General features: G+C 43.3%; 1 protein-coding gene across 4 annotated transcripts in view; it reads left to right on the top strand.

The window, feature by feature from the left end:
* Positions 1–18,862, top strand: part of LOC139578479 (neuroligin-1-like) — a 370,060-nt gene extending 351,198 nt beyond the window's left edge. For all 4 annotated transcript variants that reach the window (XM_071406136.1, XM_071406138.1, XM_071406134.1 and 1 more), the window contains 3 exons: positions 3,950–4,162; positions 11,729–12,518; positions 13,119–18,862. In XM_071406136.1, the coding sequence (XP_071262237.1) occupies positions 3,950–4,162; positions 11,729–12,518; positions 13,119–13,950 (1,835 nt within the window). In that variant the 3' untranslated portion in view covers positions 13,951–18,862. The remainder of the gene's footprint in view (positions 1–3,949; positions 4,163–11,728; positions 12,519–13,118) is intronic.
* The last annotated feature ends 1,939 nt before the right edge of the window (positions 18,863–20,801 follow it).

Genomic DNA, 20,801 nt, shown 5'->3' on the forward strand with positions numbered 1-20,801 from the left:
GCACTACGTCATCAACCAGTCACTTTTATCTGCAACGAGTCAGTTTGGTGGAAACACACCACTAAACATTTGCATATTTAATTTTTTATGCTGATTTTAGAATATTCGTATGAAAATCTGTCGTCAATTGTATGGGAACCTAGTTAGTGATTCAAACATGGATCATTCAGTTGAGACTCCCTCTCTGATCTGTTTACCCAGCTCATTCATTCACAAAGCACAGTTCTAACCCAATGTTAGACCAGAGAGCATCATAAACACAAGGTTGACATGCAAACCATCTGTATCGCTCCTTGAGCCTTCAGATATCCATCACTGTACCATAGCCACAAGATTAGTGAGTACATGTGTATCGCCTCACCTTGAAAAATGTTTCATGACACATGCTTTCTTCACCATGCTTTCTTCACCTATGAGAGGATATGATCCCGCTGCTTTAGTCCACTATCTTATCTGTGCATTGAGTTGGTGTATCTGCACTGTCACTGTATGTTTCTACCCCAGTAAGATACAGCTTGCTCCTTGATCTTAGACTACAGTATGTCTGGAGTGAGCTGGTGTTGGACATCTTCATACATCAGTCTGTACTGTTCACTTAACTGGGGACCACTATCTTTTTCATTGACTGTGTTGTGTTCCCTCTCGACAGTGAGCATGTACAGAAAGTATTCACACCCCTTGACTTTTTCCACATTTTGTTGTGTTACAGCCTGAATTAAACATTGATTAAATGTATATTTTGTGTCACTGGCCTACACACAATACCCCATAATGTCAAAGTGGAATTGTGTTTTTCTAAAGTTTTACAAATTAATGAATTACGGAAAGCTTACATGTCTTGACTCAACAAGTATTCAACCCATTTTTTATGGAAAGACTAAATAAGTTCAGGAGTAAGAATTTGCTTTACAAGTCACATAAGTTCCATGGACTCTATGCAATAATAGTGTTTAACATGATTTTTGATTGACTATCTCATCTCTGTACCCCACACATACAAATATCTGTAAGGTCCCTCAGTCGAGCAGTAAATTTCAAACACAGATTCAACCACAAAGACCAGGGAGGTTTTCCAATGCCTCGCAAAGATAGGCACCTATTAGTAGATATGTCTTTTTTTTTTTTAAAACAGACATTGAATATCCCTTTGAGAACAGTGAAGTTATTAATTACACTTTGGGTGGTGTATCAATACACCCAGTAACTACAAAGGTGTCCTTCCTAACTCAGTTGCCATAGAGGGAAGAAACCCCTCAGGGATTTCACCATGAGACCAATGGTGACTTTAAAACAGTTACAGAGTTTAAAGGCTGTGATAGGAGAAAACTGAGGATGGATCAACAACACTGTACTCTACTAACTTAATGACAGAGTGAAAAGAAGGAAGCCTGTACAGAATAAAAATATTTAAAAACATGCATCCTGTTTGCAATAAGGCACTAAAGTAATACTGCAAAAAATGTGACAAAGCAAGGGGTATGTCTGGGGCAAATCCAATGCAACACATTACTGTGTACCACTCTACATATTTTCAAGCATAGTGGTGGCTGCATCATTGTATGGGTATGCTTGTAATCATTAAGGACTGGGGAGTTTTTCAGGATAAAACCCCCCCGAATGGAGCCAAGCATAGGCAGAATCCTAGAGGAAAATCTGGTTCAGTCTGCTTTCCACCAAAACCTAAAACACAAGGCCAAATCTAGACTTGAGTTGATTACCAAGAAGACTGTGAATGCTCCTGAGTGACCGAGTTACAGTTTCAACAACCAATTTGACAGAGCTTGAATAATTTTGAAATGAAAACTGGGCAAATGTTGCACAAGCTCTTAGAGACTCCCCCAAGCTCTTAGAGACTCACCCACAAAGACTCACCGCTGTAATTGCTGCCAAAGGTAATTATAACATGTATTGACTGAATACTTATCCAATCAAGATATATTTGTTTATTATTTATATATATATTTTTCCAAATATTTCATTTTTCTTCCACTTTGACATTACAGAGTATTTTGTGTAGATTGTTGACAAAAAAATAGAATTCAATCCATTTTAATCCAACTTTGTAACACAACAAAATGTGAATAAATTCAAGGGGTGTGTAAACTTTCTGATGGCAATGTAGATGCATGTACAGTAAGGTCCATCATTATTGGCAGCCTTGATAAAGATGGGCAAAAAAGATTGTATAAAATAAATAATACAAATACTGAACAATTTTGAAGCCCATGCCTAGTCTTTTTTATTCTCACCCCATCCTAGCCCAGCCCAGCTAAATCTCTGACAGATGTATGTTGCTTCCAGGAGGTTAGTCTTGATGTAGAATCAAAAATAAATAAATAACTTTGAATGGAATGGAAAAAGTCAATTTTCTGACTGCATGTCTCAATGCTTTGGATGTGCGTTTTGTTCTGAGCTAGAGATCGCATTTTGATACTTGTGTCATATAATAATATATGCCGTTTAGCAGACACCTTTATTCAAAGCGACTTACACTAATGAGTGCATACATTTTATGTGACTGCTGAATTGGTCAACTTAGATTGACTCTGCATAGTTCTATAGGAGATGGTGAGCAATATAAAGCTCTGTAAGAAAGCTAAAGTATCAAATTGAAAAGAAGCCATAAGATGAAATACAATATGTCTCAGGGCTATAGGGGAAAGCACTCCCAAGGTGATTTCCCAGGTAATGGACCTTTTAGCATGGAAATCAGAGAGTAAGGGAATAGGGCCTGCTTTTTAACGGCTCCACTGCTGCTCCTTTGGGATGCATGGACTTAATCAGTTATATTTCACAGATGCCATCTTTTATATATGGGTACACATTAATCTGCAGTGTTTCAAGTCCTTAATTGGACAGAACCATGTGGGATAGGCCCAGAATGAAACAGCAGAGAAGAATGATGGTTCTCCCTTTAATTGAACCGGGCCTTGCTGCTTGTACAACACTCAGAGGACTTGTTGAAGTGAAACAACATAACTATTCACCAACAGTGCCTCTGATAATATTGAAAGAAGTTACTAAACTGGTAATAGTCTTCTGTGTTTATTTCGATACTACTGCAATCTCGGTACCCAGAACCATAGCTTGCATATATAACATCTTGAATAGGTTATTAAGTAATTGAACAGTGTTGGGGTAATAGTGTGGGATCTTGATGTAACAGCAAGCAATTGGCTGAATTCTTTAATAAGCTAAAGCATCATACGTTATACTTTATTTAACTATTTCTTCAGAAATATAAAACACAATATTTTTTGCAATGCTTTGATGATTATCCACAACTTTGCTGTGTTTCTATGGTACATACGGTGCACACTTTGTTTTTGTTGGCTCGATATCTTGTTATCTACCTACTCTAGCTATTAATGATGTAGGCCTATATGACATGTTCTGACTACAAAATGATGCATTCTTAAAGAGTTTCCCTTTGCAGGTCTGCAGCTGAGACAGCCTGCATATTATGCTATCTATAGATCACTGCATTTTATTATTTTATCCACAGAGTATTTTTCATGTGGTATGGATTTAAATCTGTCTGGCTCAAAATTGGATTTTCAGAATTATATTTAGCGTAGCGTCCCTAAATTGACTCTTTGGAGTAATAAGTCATTTTTTATTGCTAAAAGTATTAAATGCACACGCTTGTTGGTTTTGCATGTAAAACTGTGCTGTGCTTAGAGTCTGATGTGAGTGCTGTGAGTCATCTTCAGGAAGACTCCAAAAGATGTTTAATAATCATCAAACACTGTAAAATACCTGACTCTCTTAAAAAACTTCACATGGATTTTCTTGCAAAGTTTGAACTAAATAGGGTATTTACAATCTGAGTAAATCTGCAGAGGTATAATCAATGTTTGCATGTGAATGTACCGCAGCTCTGTGTTCATACCTTAGAGACATCCCAGGTTATTCATCTGTTCTCTGTTTTGTACTCTCTGTCTTCCAGGTTTCTTAAGCACAGGGGACCAAGCTTCCAAGGGAAACTATGGACTTCTTGATCTGATCCAAGCCCTGCGCTGGACTAGCGAGAATATTGCTTTCTTTGATGGTGACCCTTTACGAATAACAGTTTTCGGATCAGGGGCTGGCGCCTCCTGTGTCAACCTCCTGACCCTGTCCCATTATTCTGAAGGTAACCGTTGGAGCAATTCAACCAAAGGTATAATGCAGAGGTTGCAACTTTTTCAATTTTCAGTGTCGCATGCCACCTGTGTGATTTAAATTGATGAGAATATTTAGTTCTCGAATGGCTGTATACATAGCCACAGGAAGTAGGGGTGCTGAGGGTGCTGCAGCACCCCCTGAAACATCATAATAAAAACATATATACACAGTACCAGTCAAAAGTTTGGACACACCTACTCATTCCAGTTGTTTTCTTTGTTTTTGCTGTTTTCTACATTGTAGAATAATACTGAAGACATCACTACTATGTAATACACATATGGAATCATGTTGTAAAGGTTTTCTTCCAAGGGTGAATGAGAGGACCAAAATGCAGCGCGGCTAGTGTTCAACATGTTTAATAACGAACAAGTGAATACTACAAACAACAAACAAAATAACAAACCGTGAAAACCGATACAGACCTATCTGGTGCAGAACACAAACACAGAGACAGGAAACAAACACCCACAAACTCCCAACACCAAACAAGCCTCCTATATATGAGTCTCAATCAGAGACAACGACTACCATCTGCCTCTGATTGAGAACCCACACTAGGCTGACATAGAAACAGACAAACTAGACACACAACATAGAATTCCCACCCAGCTCACGTCCTGACCAACTAAACACATACAAAACAAGAGAAAACAGGTCAGGAACGTGACAGAACCCCCCCCTCAAGGTGCGAACTCCGGGCGCACCCCTAAAAACTCAAGGGGAGGGTCTGGGTGGGCATCTGTCCGCGGTGGCGGCTCCGGTGGTGGACGAGGACACCACTCCACCATTGTCTTTGTCCCCCTCCTTAGCGTCCTTTGAGTGGCGACCCTCGCCCCCGACCATGGTCCATGAACCTTCACTAAGGCCCCTCCTACATAGAGGAGACAGCTCAGAACAGAGAGGTAGCTCAGGACAGAGAGGTAGCTCAGGACAGAGAGGTAGCTCCGGACAGAGAGGTAGCTCCGGACAGAGAGGTAGCTCCGGACAGAGAGGTAGCTCCGGACAGAGGGATAGCTTAGGACAGAGGGACAACTCTGTACTAATGGCAGCTCCGGACTGGGTGGCAGCTCCGGACTGGGTGGCAGCTCCGGACTGGGTGGCAGCTCCGGACTGAGGGACAGCTCATGACTGTAGGGCAGCTCCGGACTGTAGGGCAGCTCATGACTGTAGGGCAGCTCATGACTGTAGGGCAGCTCATGACTGTAGGGCAGCTCATGACTGTAGGGCAGCTCATGACTGTAGGGCAGCTCATGACTGTAGGGCAGCTCATGACTGTAGGGCTCTGGACGCTCATGGCAGGCTGACGGCTCTGGACGCTCATGGCAGGCTGACGGCTCTGGACGCTCATGGCAGGCTGACGGCTCTGGACGCTCATGGCAGGCTGACGGCTCTGGACACTCATGGCAGGCTGACGGCTCTGGACGCTCATGGCTCGCTGGCGGCTCTGGACGCTCATGGCTCACTGGCGGCTCTGGCAGATCCTGTCTGCTTAGCGGCTCTGGCAGATCCTGTCTGGTTAGCGGCTCTGGCAGATCCTGTCTGGTTAGCGGCTCTGGCAGATCCTGTCTGGTTGGCGGCTCTGGCAGATCCTGTCTGACGAATGGCTCTAGCGGCTCCTGACTGACTATCGGCTCTGACGGCTCGGGACAGACGGGCGGCTCTAATGGCTCGGGACAGACGGATGGCTCAGACGGCTCTGGGGAGACGGATGGCTCAGATGGCGCTGGAGAGACGGATGGCTCAGATGGCGCCGAGGAGACGGATGGCTCAGATGGCGCCGAGGAGACGGATGGCTCAGATGGCGCTGAGGAGACGGATGGCTCAGATGGCGCTGGGGAGACGGATGGCTCAGATGGCGCTGGGGAGACGGATGGCTCAGATGGCGCCTGGCAGACGGCCAGCTCAGACGGCGTAGGGCAGACGGGCAGTTCAGGCGCCGCTGGGCAGACGGGCAGTTCAGGCGCCGCTGGGCAGACGGGCAGTTCAGGCGCCGCTGGGCAGACGGGCAGTTCAGGCGCCGCTGGGCAGACGGCAGACTCTGGCCGGCTGAGACGCACTATAGGCCTGATGCGTGGTGCCGGAACTGGAGGTACCGGGCTGAGGGCACGCACCTCAGGGCGAGTGCGGGGAGGAGGAACAGGGCTCTGGAGATGCACTGGAAGCCTGGTGCGTGGTGTAGGGACTGGTGGTACTGGGCTGGGGCGGGAAGGTGGCGCCGGAAATACCGGACCGTGAAGGAGGACACGCGCTCTTAAGCACCGAGCCTCTCCAACCCTACCAGGTTGAATGGTCCCCGTAGCCCTGCCAGTGCGGCGAGGTGGAATAGCCCGCACTGGGCTATGCAGGCGAACCGGGGACACCACCTGTAAGGCTGGTGCCATGTACGCCGGCCCGAGGAGACGTACTGGAGGCCAGATACGTAGGGCCGGCTTCATGGCACTCGGCTCGATGCCCAACCTAGCCCTCCCAGTGCGGCAAGGTGGAATAGCCCGCACTGGGCTAAGCACGCGTACTGGGGACACCGTGCGCTCCACCGCATAACACGGTGTCTGACCAGTACGACGCCCTCTCACTCCACGGTAAGCCCGGGGAGTTGGCTCAGGTATCCAACCCGGCTTCGCCACACTCCCCTTTAGCCTCCCCCCAAGAAATTTTTGGGTGAGCCTCTCGGGCTTCCAGCCTCTCTTACGTGCTGCCTCCTCAATCCACCGCTCCTGGGCTGTGGCTGCCTCCTTCACCTCCCGAGAGCGGCGATTCTCTCCAACCCTTCCCCAGGGTCCTTTTCCGTCCATGATCTCCCAAGACCATTCCTCCTGTGTCCAGTAGTCCTGTGTACTGGGCCGCTGCTGCTCCCCGTTGCTACGCTGCTTGGTCCTGGTTTGGTGGGTGTTTCTGTAAAGGTTTTCTTCCAAGGGTGAATGAGAGGACCAAAATGCAGCGCCGCTAGTGTTCAACATGTTTAATAACGAACAAGTGAATACTACAAACAACAAACAAAATAACAAACCGTGAAAACCGATACAGACCTATCTGGTGCAGAACACAAACACAGAGACAGGAAACAAACACCCACAAACTCCCAACACCAAACAAGCCTCCTATATATGAGTCTCAATCAGAGACAACGACTACCATCTGCCTCTGATTGAGAACCCACACTAGGCTGACATAGAAACAGACAAACTAGACACACAACATAGAATTCCCACCCAGCTCACGTCCTGACCAACTAAACACATACAAAACAAGAGAAAACAGGTCAGGAACGTGACACATGTTGTAATCAAAAATGTGTTCAACACATCAAAATATATTTTAGATTCTTCAAAGTAGCCACCCTTTGCCTTGATGACAGCTTTGCACACTCTTGGCATTCTCTCAACCAGCTTCATGAGGTAGTCACCTGGAATGCATTTCAATTGACAGGTGTGCCTTGTTAGAAGTTAATTTGTGGAATTTCTTTCCTTCTTATTGCATTTGAGCCAATCAGTTGTGTTGTGACAAGGTATGGGTGGTACACAGAAGTCCATATTATGGCAAGAACAGTTCAAATAAGCAAAGAGAAATGACAGTCCATCATTTCTTTAAGACATGAAGGTCAGTCAGTATGGAACATTTCAAGAACTTTGAACATTTCTTCAAGTGCAGTCACAAAAACCATCAAGCGCTATGATGAAACTGGCTCTCATGAGGACCTCCACAGGAAAGGAAGACACAGAGTTACCTCTGCTGCAGAGGATAAGTTCATTAGAGTTACCAGCCTCAGAAATTGCAGCCCAAATAAAAGTAGCAAACACATCTCAACATCAACTGTTCAGAGGAGACTGCGTGAATTAGGCCTTCATGGTCGACCTGCTGCAAAGAAACCACTACTAAAGGACACCAATAATAAGAAGATACTTGCTTGGGCCAAGAATCACGAGCAATGGACATTAGACCGGTGGAAATCTGTCCTTTGGTCTGATCAGTCCAAATTTGAGATTTTTGGTTCCAACTGCCGTGTCTTTGTGAGACGCAGAGTAGGTGAACGGATGATCTCTGCATGTGTGGTTCCCACCGGGAAGCATGGAGGAGGAGGTGTGATGGGGTGGGGTTGCTTTGCTGGTGACACTGTTGGTGATTTATTTAGAACTCAATGCACACTTAACCAGCATGGCTACCACAGCATTCTGCAGCGATACGCCATCCCATCTGGTTTGCGCTTATTGCGACTATCATTTGTTTCTCAACAGGACAATGACCCAACACACCTGCAGGCTGCGTAAGGGCTATTTGACCAAGAAGGAGAGTGATGGAGTGCTGCATCAGATGACCTGGCCTCCACAATCACCCGACCTCAACCCAATTGAGATGGCTTGGGATGAGTTGGACCACAGAGTGAAGGAAAAGCAGTTAACAAGTGCTCAGCATATGTGGGAACTCTTTCAAGACTGTTGGAAAAGCATTCCAGGTGAAGCTGGTTAAGAGAATGCCAAGAGTGCGCAAGAATCTAAAATCCTTTTTGATTTGTTCAACACTTTTTCGGTTATTACATGATTCCATATGTGTTATTTCACAGTTTTGATGTCTTTGCTATTATTCTACATTGTAGAAAATAGTAAAAAATAAAGAAAAACCCTTGAATGAGTAGCTGTGTCTATACTTTTGACTGGTACTGTATATATTTATTTATTACAGAATTATTGCACTGGGCCTTTACTAGTCCTGTATTAACTGACCGAAATAGCCGTCTGCGCCCCCCCCCCCCCCCATCGGCAAAATAATCGCAGCACCCCCAACCCCAAACTTCTTCCCCTGTGTAAAGTGCTTTTGATTCTCTCTCTCTCTATCCTTCACGTATACATTTTAGTTGCCATAGTCCCCACCTTTCATATGCCACTCTGCCTCACAACAACAAAGAACTGTAGACAATGCTGCTTCTTTACTTTTCCCTTCCTTCCTAGCAGCTGGATATATACATTTGTATTTTGCCCTGTTTTTCTAGGACCTTATATTGTGTAAAACTCTTCTCAGCGAGAAGGTTAAAGTTGACTAAAGCACTGACCATATATAGGCTCTAATGGTATTCCATACCCGATCGCCAGACCCACTTTATTTGGATTGTATCTCTATCTCACCTCCTAATCCACGTTCTTAGGGGAGCCCCAATCAATGTTATCATGTCAGTGTATTGCTCCCTCTAATCTTATTGTCTTCAGAGATTAATTAAATACAAAATTATTAATGTTCATACCACAGTATGACACTTTTCAGACACAGCATGATCAATCCTGCTCCTACAACTTTGTCATTTCCATATTTTTCTCAATGTTCATGTGTGGGTTGGATCGAAAGACAGATTTCATATCAACATGTTTGAAAATGTTATAATTAAAGCAAGTTTTCTTTGTTATTAGAATTATAAAAATACATGTACGTTAAAACCTGTTATGGCTGCAGCCCGACACCGGTACACCTATGACAACATCCAGCTCAAGTGCAGGGCGCGAAATTCAAAATCTATTTAAAAAAAATATTTAACTTTCACACATTAACAAGTCCAATACAGCATTTGAAAGATAAACATCTTGTGAATCAAGCCAACATGTCCGATTTTTTTAATGTTTTACAGAGAAAACACCACATATATTTATGTTAGCTCACCACCAAATAAAGAGGACAGACATTTTTCACAGCACAAGTAGGATGCAAGTAGCATGCACAAGCCAACCTAACTAACCTAGAACCAACCTAAATAACCTAGAAAAAACTACCTCAGATGACAGTCCTATAACATGTTACACAATAAATCTATGTTTTGTTCAAAAAATGTGCATATTTTAGCTATAAATCAGTTTTACATTACTGCTACCATCATAGCTACAGTCAGAAATCGCACGGGAGTAGCCAGAGAAAATACAGACACCAACGTCAACTACTAATTACACATCATAAAACATTTCAGAAAAATATATGGTGGATAGCTAATGAAAGACAAAGATCTTGTGAATAGAGCCAATATTTCAGATTTTTGAAGTGTTTTACAGCGAAAACACAATATATCGTTATATTAGCTTACTACAATAGCTAGCACACAGCAGCATTGATTCTAGTCAAACGGTAGCGATAGCACAGTTCGACAGATATATGAAAAAGCATCCCAAATTGGGTCCTTATCTTTGTTGATCTTCCATCAGAATGTTCTCCAAGGGGTCCTTTGTTCAGAACCGTCTTTATTTGGATCCAGAACGAACGATTTCCCTCTTGAATTAGCAAGCACACTGGCCGTGCGGTGCTAACCTCTCCTTCTTAACAAAATTCTTGCGTCGCATCACGTCTAAAGTCCAGAATAAATTTCAATAATATAATTAAACTATATTGAAAAAACATACTTTAGGATGATATTGTGACATGTATCAAATAAAATCGAAGCCAGAGATCATATTCACCTTTAACGAGGGTTTTCCAGGAGCCGAGTCCAGGTCCTACTTCGCGCCCAGAAAAAAAAATAAAGTGCGCAACTCTCACTCCAAGAGGTTGTGTTCAATCCCAGGACGAGATAATCAAGTCATTTCTGCTCTCACTTCCGCATGACACCCAGGGGAAGGCGTATGACGTGTTTCTACAGTCTTAAGTGACATGCCCTTTTATAGACAAGCTCTTGAAGAGAGACATCGATTTTGGAAATCTCACTTCCGGATAGGAAATGGGCTGTAAAAAGAGTTCTGTTCCACTTAGAGAAATAATTCAAACGGTTTTAGAAACTAGAGACTGTTTTCTATCCAATAGTAATAATAATATGCATATTGTACGAGCAAAAATTGAGTAAGAGGCCGTTTGAAAATGGGCACCTTTTTCCAGTTTTTCAATACGCCCCCTGCAGCCATAACAAGTTAAAAGATGTGATTTCTTGTTTATAAAACATCATCAGAATTAACCATATGTGTCATGATAATTCCTATGATATTGTAACTGTGTAACAGGTCTGTCTCCAAACCCTGTCAAACAAACCCTGAAATAGAAGTCTGACTGTTTGTAAAGCACTAATCTCTGTTAACAATGCAGATGTCTGTCAAGACAAGAGACAATGTCTCTCTGTGCTCTCCCAGGAATTGCACAATAAACTAAGCAGGACAAATTGACTTTTACATTTTCAAGGTTGTGAGGAGAGTTACGTCTATTGCCAGCAAATTGAATCGCTCTTCAAGTGCACATAACTCTACAAGTGCACATTTAGATTTTAGTGTGAGTACACATCATGCTGTGTTTGGATATGTTTAGTAATGACAGTTTCAGTGGCATTTCCTCCTGAGTGGCAGGTCATGTAGAGAGAGAGTAGAGTAATACTTTGGGAAATGATTTTATCACAGCATGCATCATCAATGACTTACAATGATAGGACCCATGATTAAGACACATAAGGCCCATGCACCAACCATAGTATCCCTAAAAGAATAGTCTGTTTTCTATCATACTCTGGGGGAAAGCAGGCAACAACATTTCCCTGTGTGATGCATTGTGATGCTACAGTATGAGGTGTTGTCTGACTCTGGTTGGCTTGTATCTTGTCTCTCGGCAGGGCTTTTCCAGAGAGCTATAGCACAGAGTGGCACTGCGTTGTCCAGCTGGGCAGTCAGCTTCCAGCCTGCTAAGTACACTCGCATGTTGGCCAAGAAGGTGGGCTGCAACCTGAAGGACACGGTGGACCTGGTGGAGTGTCTGCAGAAGAAGCACTACAAGGAGCTGGTGGACCAGGACATCCAGCCAGCCAGGTACCATATCGCCTTCGGGCCTGTCATTGACGGAGATGTGATCCCAGACGACCCCCAGATCCTCATGGAGCAGGGCGAGTTCCTCAACTATGATATCATGCTGGGCGTCAACCAGGGCGAGGGCCTGAAGTTTGTGGAGCTCATCGTAGACAACGAGAACGGCGTCCAGGCCAATGATTTTGACTACGCCGTGTCCAGCTTCGTGGACGACCTGTATGGTTACCCGGAGGGCAAAGACATTCTGCGTGAGACCATAAAGTTCATGTACACGGACTGGGCTGATAAACACAACCCAGAGACCAGGAGGAAGACCCTACTAGCCCTGTTCACTGACCACCAGTGGGTGGCTCCGGCCGTGGCCACAGCAGACCTCCACTCCAGCTTTGGGTCACCAACGTACTTCTACGCCTTCTACCACCACTGCCAGACAGAGCAGGTGCCCCCGTGGGCAGACGCAGCCCACGGTGACGAGATCCCCTATGTGTTTGGCCTGCCCATGATTGGTCCCACAGAACTGTTCCCCTGTAACTTCTCTAAGAACGATGTCATGCTCAGTGCTGTGGTGATGACTTACTGGACAAATTTTGCCAAAACTGGGTACGTGCAGTACTGAGAACTATTTTAAGTTGTAATGTGTTTATGCATGCGTGCATGTGTGTGTGCGAGCAAGCTTGTGTGTGTGTGTTACATTTTTGTCTAGTTAAAGAATTGAATACCATGTTGTATATATGTTTATGTTTTATGTTGGACAGCATATCAATGTGTGTCATTGTCCCATCCCATATTCAAAGACATGCTGTTAATTAATGACAAATGATGTTTGCCTGGAGAGTGGAATTCTCGATAGAAAAAAACATTTAATTATTTTTTGCTTTGCCTTTAAGCATGTAGTCATGGAAGTAATTGTTTTTTGGAGCATAATGGGGGACAATGGCTTTTTCCCTCAGCAGCCAAAGAGCCCAAAGGGACCAATGGGATACTAATGATCTACATATATAACAGTAAATTGACATATAAAACAGGGCACCTATGAGATTTATGCCTCCACTTTGCATGGTTAAGCCAGTTTATGATGTGTTCTGACTGGCTCCATATGCCATTCCCAGAAAATGGTGCTCGTTCTGCTGGAATGAGCCTCCATTCCTCATGCTTTGTAGTGGTGCTTTGCTCATACTAAGTCCCGTCTTTCCCTTGCAGTGACCCTAACCAGCCTGTCCCCCAGGATACCAAGTTCATCCACACTAAGCCTAACCGTTTCGAGGAGGTGGCGTGGACTCGCTACAACCAGAAAGACCAGCTGTACCTCCACATCGGCCTGAAACCCCGCGTCAAGGAGCACTACCGGGCCAACAAGGTCAACCTGTGGCTGGAGCTGGTGCCCCACCTCCACAGCCTGAACGAGGTCACCCAGATAATCTCCTCCACCACCACCAAGGTCCCCCCACCGGAGGTCACGCCCAGGACACCAAAGAAGATCCCTGTCAACACCAAGAGGCCTAACCCTACGCCATTCCCCACCGAGACTCAGGACAGTCAGAATCAGCCCTTCCTGGTGGATCAGAGGGACTACTCCACTGAGCTGAGTGTCACCATCGCTGTGGGTGCCTCGCTGCTCTTCCTCAACATCCTGGCCTTCGCTGCCCTCTACTACAAGAAGGACAAGCGGCGGCACGACGTCCACCGGCGCTGCAGCCCCCAGCGCAACACGACCAACGACCTGGCTCACACACAGGAGGAGGAGATCATGTCCCTGCAGATGAAGCACACAGACCTGGACCACGAGTGCGACGCCATGCATCCACACGAGGTAGTTCTGAGAACTGCCTGCCCGCCAGACTACACGCTAGCCATGCGCCGCTCCCCCGACGACATCCCCCTCATGACCCCCAACACCATCACCATGATCCCCAACACCATGCAGGGCCTCCAGTCATTGCACAACTTCAACACCTTCCCCAGTAGTGCACAGAACAACACCCTGCCTCACACCCTGCCCCACCCACACTCACACTCCACCACCAGGGTATAGCCGGACGGATGGACGCTGACACACACAGCACATGCCAGAGCTCACACCCAGCCCGATCAAACGGATGTGGAATAACTTCTACTCCTGTGAATATATTAAGGGAATAGGGATTTTGCTGGGACGGGAGAAGAATTTCATTTGATATAAAAGAAGAAATTAGAAAAAAGTCAAACAAATATTTCAAATGAAAAAATAAACAAAGAGAAGGATACTTTTTACTTCTGTTATTGAAACAGAACAAGGTCAACTTTTCCAGCTACAGATATCAACTTTGGAATTTTATAAACGATTGCTTGATCCTGTTATCTTGGAAAAGAGAAAAAACCTCAGTGGAGTCTGAGGAGTAGCAGGTCGCTTTGTAAATTTAAGAAAACATATTGTTTTCCTGAGGCATCAAACTGTAGAGTACTCTTTCTGGAGTCAAGGGGAGATGCCGCTCAACCAATTTAGGCATGTGTTACTCTACAAGTAGAGGCAATGTAAGATATGACAAAAACAATCTAGAGAGAGAGGGAAAAACTCTTAAAGATTATGCACAATGTAGACATTTTCAAAATGTCTTGGATTCTTCTCAGAAATGTATTTTTGGGGAACAGTTTTATTGTATAGAACCTTTTTACATATCTAGATATGTACACAAAGCACCAATGCTGTTTAAGTCATTTTTGGGCGTCAATTCCGCAAATCTGCCAGCAGAACAAAAACGGAGGGATCCACTGGATTTCTTGCAGATACAGCTTCATCACACAAGTGCTGTCTGTACCGAGAGCTGGAGGACAAAGAATACTGGATATTTTTAGCACGAAGCGCATGACAATTTATCTGCTTGATGGCTGTTCTGCTGATTAAGTCATAATTAAGAAATAATGTCAGCCCCATTGGAATAGTTTGAAGGAACACTTCTGATTGGCTTACAAACCCACAAACCCACATGGGTTAAGGTCATGGTCATAATTGGGGACAGCAGGGGAGGGTGGGCTTACGGTAACTACAGTACATACACAATAGCTTGAGTGAACATGGGTATAAGGACTAGTTTTGTACAATGTGTGTTGGTACAACTTTTTGATAGTGGTGAATCACTCGCTGTTTGGGATCCCGATGGAGGGACGTTTCATTGTACTCTTTTGATCAATGTTATTTGCTATTACTTATTAGGTTTCTTATCACTGCTCTTGACTAGTTCAAGGAAACTTTAACGTAGAAAAGTAATTACCTGCACTGTTTATTATTTTTGTTTTCCGTATGAATGATCCCTAAACACAAAGTGTTCCCAGGGCCATGAAAAAGGGAAGGTGAAGGCTAGGGAATAGGAGCACCTCTTGACTGCATCCATTTTCTTTCCTCCTATTATCCTTTCATAGAGTATGTTCCGTAGCGCTGTTTAGAGATTAATGCGTATAAATGTGTAATTGAAGCGAGGAGGCCCTCCGCTGACATGTTGGATGTGCCTGCAACCCAACAGCAGGAGGAAGAGAGGCGTGGTGGAGAAAGAGAGAGAGAACAGGGGCTCCAGGAACTCCCATGGTACACCTCTCCCAGGGAGGAAACAGCATTCAGTAGAACCGCTTAGAACCGTCTAGCCAGCACCCTTGTCTCTCACAGAGTAATTTCCATTTGCTTCTGTTCTGTTCTTTTTTTATTTTCTACTGATGATGCTGTACTGTATTGTCTCAGATTTTCTAGACTTTTAGTTCTTGTTGTTCTGTAGCATGGTTTATTCGTGAACACACGCCTTGGTGTCACATTGTACAAGACAATAAGTGTGTTACCATGACTGTCCTGCTAACCCCTAGGCAGCCCATAGTGAATGTTCCTGCCCTCACAATGCCAGAGTGCAACTTCCCTCTGCCAGCTATCGCAGGCCAGGGGAGTAACAATGTGTTATACAAATACATACCAGAGTGAATAGCTTAAAGGAGGAAGCCGCTGAGGGGAAAATAGTTCTCTAAACAGTCAAAAGCTCCACTGTACTCAAGCTGAGAGTGAAGACGGCACATAAGTAAGACAAAGTAGTAAGAAAAACACTTGTCCTCCCATTTTCCTGTCAATAAAGGCTGGATATAATGCATCTGCTGAGGGGAGACAGTTGCTGTACAGTCATTCAAAGTAAGAACATACCCTGCCAAACAATGGGACGTAGACAAGGTATAGCTTTTCTGGGGGAGGTGAAGGTAAATTATAGTCCACATTGCCCAAAACTAAAACGCAAGCAATTTCATCAGCCTATATTGCAGTGGTGTGACCTCTAAACAATGCTCCTCACTGGAGAAATGACACAGGGGGAGAGAAACGCCCAGCGAATTAAACATGTAATTGCACTACGGACAAATGATAAAGTAATTGGAGAACAACATTGGAGAGTTGGCAGGAGAGGCGAACGCCACAGAAGCACTCACTCTAGCACGCAGGATGAATGATTGGGGATTAAGTGGTGCGGGGAGAAAACTGTGCTCTGTTTCTGAATAACACAAAACCTCTGACACAGAGCCAGTCCTGAACAGGATGTTCCCATGAACCCCCCCCCCTTCACCACTCTGTACCCTACTGGGGAGGATTGGAAACAGAGTTTGAAATGGGACAACCGGTACTACCCTCCTCTCCCTACCTCCTTACCTCCCAAAAAGGCTGATTCTGCACATCCCCCATATTCAATTACTGCAGGTATGAATATGGATAGTTGCTGCTCACTATACTCTTTCTCCACCATGCTCCCTCAGTGGTTTTAAAGGCCCAGTGCAGTCAAAAACTGGGTTTCCTATGTATTATATATATTTCCACACTGAGGTTAGAATAATAATGTGAAATTGTGAGAATTATGATAATGCCCTTTTAGTGTAAGAGCTGTTTGAAAAGACTGCCTGCAATGTCAGCCTGTTTTGGTGGGATAGAGTTTTGGCCCGAACCAATAAGAAAGAGGGTTCAAAACATCTCTGCCAATACCAGCTAGTTTTCAGTTTTGCCCTCCCCACTCAGACCACTCCCAGACAGTTTCTCTTGCTTGAGAAATTGCTTATTGCTAAGAAGCTATTTTTGTTTATTTTTGACCATTTTAATTGAACACAATCACAGTAAGGTACTTTTAATTGTTACCCATCAATTATTTGATATTGACATAAAAATGGCTGCACTGGACCTTTAAAATGTTATGAGCCAGTGGTGAAGGAGAGCTTTAAGCGCTCTCCCTCCAGATTTGCATGCAGGACTTCCAGAATGCGAGAGAAAGAAGGGGTATACCTCAAACTATAATGTGACGATGTGGCTCAGGCCTGACCTGTTTTACCTAGTCCTGGACAGAGGAGGGTCAAGAATTGTGAATGAATGTAATGCAAAGAGTGCCATTTTCAAAAAAATGCTACACAACATCTTTGAGATCTATGAAGATCTTTAAGATGTGTAAAAGACTGATCGCTCTTTCAAAATGTCTATGAAAAGGGCGCTATGTGAGTGGGTATTTCAGTTGTATTGTAGATTTGTCACTTGTCTTTCTTTCTGGTTAAAATAGTAATTACTTTTCTGGAGCACAATAAATTATTTTAATAAGCTGAATTAGCAGTGCTGCAACTCTTTATTTACCTGTTATGTTTGGTCAATAGTCTGATTTGATTCAATTGTAGAGTAGACACTCACAGTTAAAGAATGCTTGACAGAACTGAACTTCAAGCAACCCTGTAGTCAGTCACTTGTCAGGTGGTCTGTCACACACTGTTGGGTTCCTTTGCTAGGGCTACAGTATATAGGACTTCGTGTTGATGTGTCCTAGACTTAAAACAGAATCTCAGAAATTTGACACGCAGGTTTTGACCGGTTCAGTTCTGGTTGTTAAGTGACAGAGATGAAAGATAAGTAATTTAACAGATTTTTACTGCTGTGCTTTCTGTGGTCTGTTGGGGCTGTGTCATGGAGGTGTCAATTATATATTTTCCTCTTATCTGTAAAAATCACAAGCCTATTTGGCTTTTCGTTTCATGCTAATCAGAAATTAATCTGGACTCGTCCACTTTGGAAATGGTGACATTTTACTTGTTGGCAACGATTAAAAACCAATTATGTCCCCACCTGACTTCGACATTTGAGAGCAGGCAAGAGATTCTGCCTTGAGACTGAGGGGAATAAACACAGAGCTGTTTACCGTGTGTGGTTTTAACCAAGGGCACAGATGCTCCTGCCAAAGAGCAGCTCAAATCCTGTTTGATAAGGGTTCGCCATTTCCCATTATGGAGTATTTCACAACATCAAACACTTTTGCCTCTGATAACCAGTCTTTCATTTACATGCACTGTTCGATCTATCTCATTTTTCATCCCAGGGCCATTTCTTGCAAGCCTTTTATAACATTAGATAATTGCTATGTACTTAAGCAATGTTTTATAAAACTGTTGCGTAACTTTGTTCTACCTATAGCGCAGCAGCATATTTTGTAAAATAGATTGATTATCCTGTCAAAAGTGCAATGCAATATGCTCTGAGAGTTGGGAAAACAAGACAGAAGAGTTGACCTATACTAATCCTTATGTATGTTTCAGATTTGAATGACTGTGGGTAGGTAACTAGCATCACATTTATGTTTGAATTGTTGGCTACAAATGGATGTTCAACAGCAAATCAGCTACACTTCGATCATGTCACCCCCCATTTTTGAGTACAAGGGAGTCACTACAAATAACCATACACTTCTATGTGACCCTGTGTAACTGACTCTGCCAATAGACAATGTACTTTGCATTATTTGTGGTTTGTTTTCTTTGGAACCTTCAAAATAAAGTTAACAGCCTCCTCCAACCCAAACCATTTTATCTGTAATGGTAAGGCTTCTGTTTGCCTTCAGTGACTTAAGTTTGTGTGTGGACATCCATGGCTTTCATGAGCATTTTCAATATCATTAATAAATATTATCTTATTTTTTAACTTGCTCAGACTATTGTCCTCCTGTGTTCTAATGTACCTGCCTTATACATTATTCCAACACAGCAACTCTGACTGGTGCTGAAGAGTCTTTCTATTTTTAACTTGGGGAATCTTACGCATAAATAGTTGAGGTCAAATATTACTATGGCTGGGCGATATGGCCAAAATATATCAGAATATTTGTCTCATTTTTGACAGTATGAAGATATTTTAAGTTCTAAATATGTTTCATGAGTAGTGCTTGACCCTAGGATGGAAAATCAAGTCCTTTTAATGGGCTTCCTACTTTCTGGTTGTTGTAAACTCAATCAAACTAGGACAAAACGGACAGGGAGGTAGTCCAATTTGTAGAACTTTTCAGTTATTTAGCATTGTTTCCTCGTTATAGACTCCACTCCAGCAAGTTGATCCATACCTTATATCGCCCGGCCTCTTAATATTACAAACCCGTAGTCTGCATTATCTGGTGTATGATATTGCATACATATTGCATTATCTGGTGTATGATATTGCATACATATTTTGTAAATGCTTGCTGTCCATTACATTTTCCAAAATGTTATCTGGATATGATACACATGAGAGACTTTTTCTAACAAGTAGGACTCTGTCGTTTTATCATTATCTTTGTTCTTTCGACAACAATGTATAAAAGCATTGTTCATGCGAGCTAAATTCAATTGGAATTAATGAACTGCTCACCGTTGCTTGCCGGACATGTGGATGCTAATGCTTACCCTTGGGTAAGGCAATTATAGTTAAGAAGTTGAGGCACCTCTATTTATCTACATTACTACTGAACACACGTGTTTGATCGAAGGTGAGTATATGAGCACACACAGGCATTAATTACATATACACAGGCATTGATTGATACAAACATTCGCTCATCATTGTAATGACCTAAGTTTGAACTTGAACGTCTGCATGAATCTTGACCACCTGGACTCCAATGTTGGTGATTCAACTTCAACCCTGATATGGCACATCCAGGAATCATATACTACTCTTAGTTGTGGACTTCGGCTTTCTTTGACTATGAACTCAATTCAGTTGAACCTGCATTGCTGTTTTTATGCAGTATGATCTTATGAAAGGTCCAATGCAGCAGTTTTTATCTCAATATCACATCATTTTGGAATTAATAATTAAATACTTTACTGTGATTGTTTTCAATTAAAATGGTAAAAACGAAACAACATTTGCTTCTTAGCAAAGAGCAATTTCTCAAGCAAGAATGTTTCTAGGACTGTCTGGGAGTGGATTTAAGTGGGGAGGGAAAACTGAAAATTAGCAGTTATTGGCAGAGAGGTTTGGAACTTCTTTCTTATTGGTCTATTAACTCATTTACTGCCTGGTGATGTCACCGGGCAGGCCAAAACTACATCCCAACAAAACAGGCTGAAATTTTGTTTTCAAATAGCTCATACACTAAAAGAGCATTATCATAATTTTCACAATTTCACAGTATTATTCCAACCTCATAGTGTAGAAATATGTTAAAGGAAACATTGGTAGAGCATATGCGATGGCCCTACCATGCTTTCCCTGGCTAGCAATGTTTAATCAGAGATTATTAAATTTCCTTTTGAAATATCTAGAAATGTGACTGTTTGTTGTCAGGTGTCAACATTCATGAATGCACCTCGTGTCTTTTTAACTGAACAGTTAAAATCTAAGACTTTATTGACTCTCTGTTTGTCTGCCTGCCTATCTCTCACCACCTGTGTTGTAATGAGCACAACTCAAAAATACATAGGAGAATGTCTTACTTAACAAAGGAGGCACAGCATCTCTCCATGTCATACAAGTGGACTGAGCATGGGGGAGTTATTTATAGTCAGGCAGTATCCTTAGACACCGTGCTTCTACACCTGCATTGCTTGCTGTTTGGGGTTTTAGGCTGGGTTTCCATACAGCACTTTGAGATATCAGCTGATGTA

This window comes from Salvelinus alpinus, chromosome 6 (genome assembly GCF_045679555.1).
Source record: "Salvelinus alpinus chromosome 6, SLU_Salpinus.1, whole genome shotgun sequence".
Taxonomy (NCBI): Eukaryota; Metazoa; Chordata; class Actinopteri; order Salmoniformes; family Salmonidae; genus Salvelinus; species Salvelinus alpinus.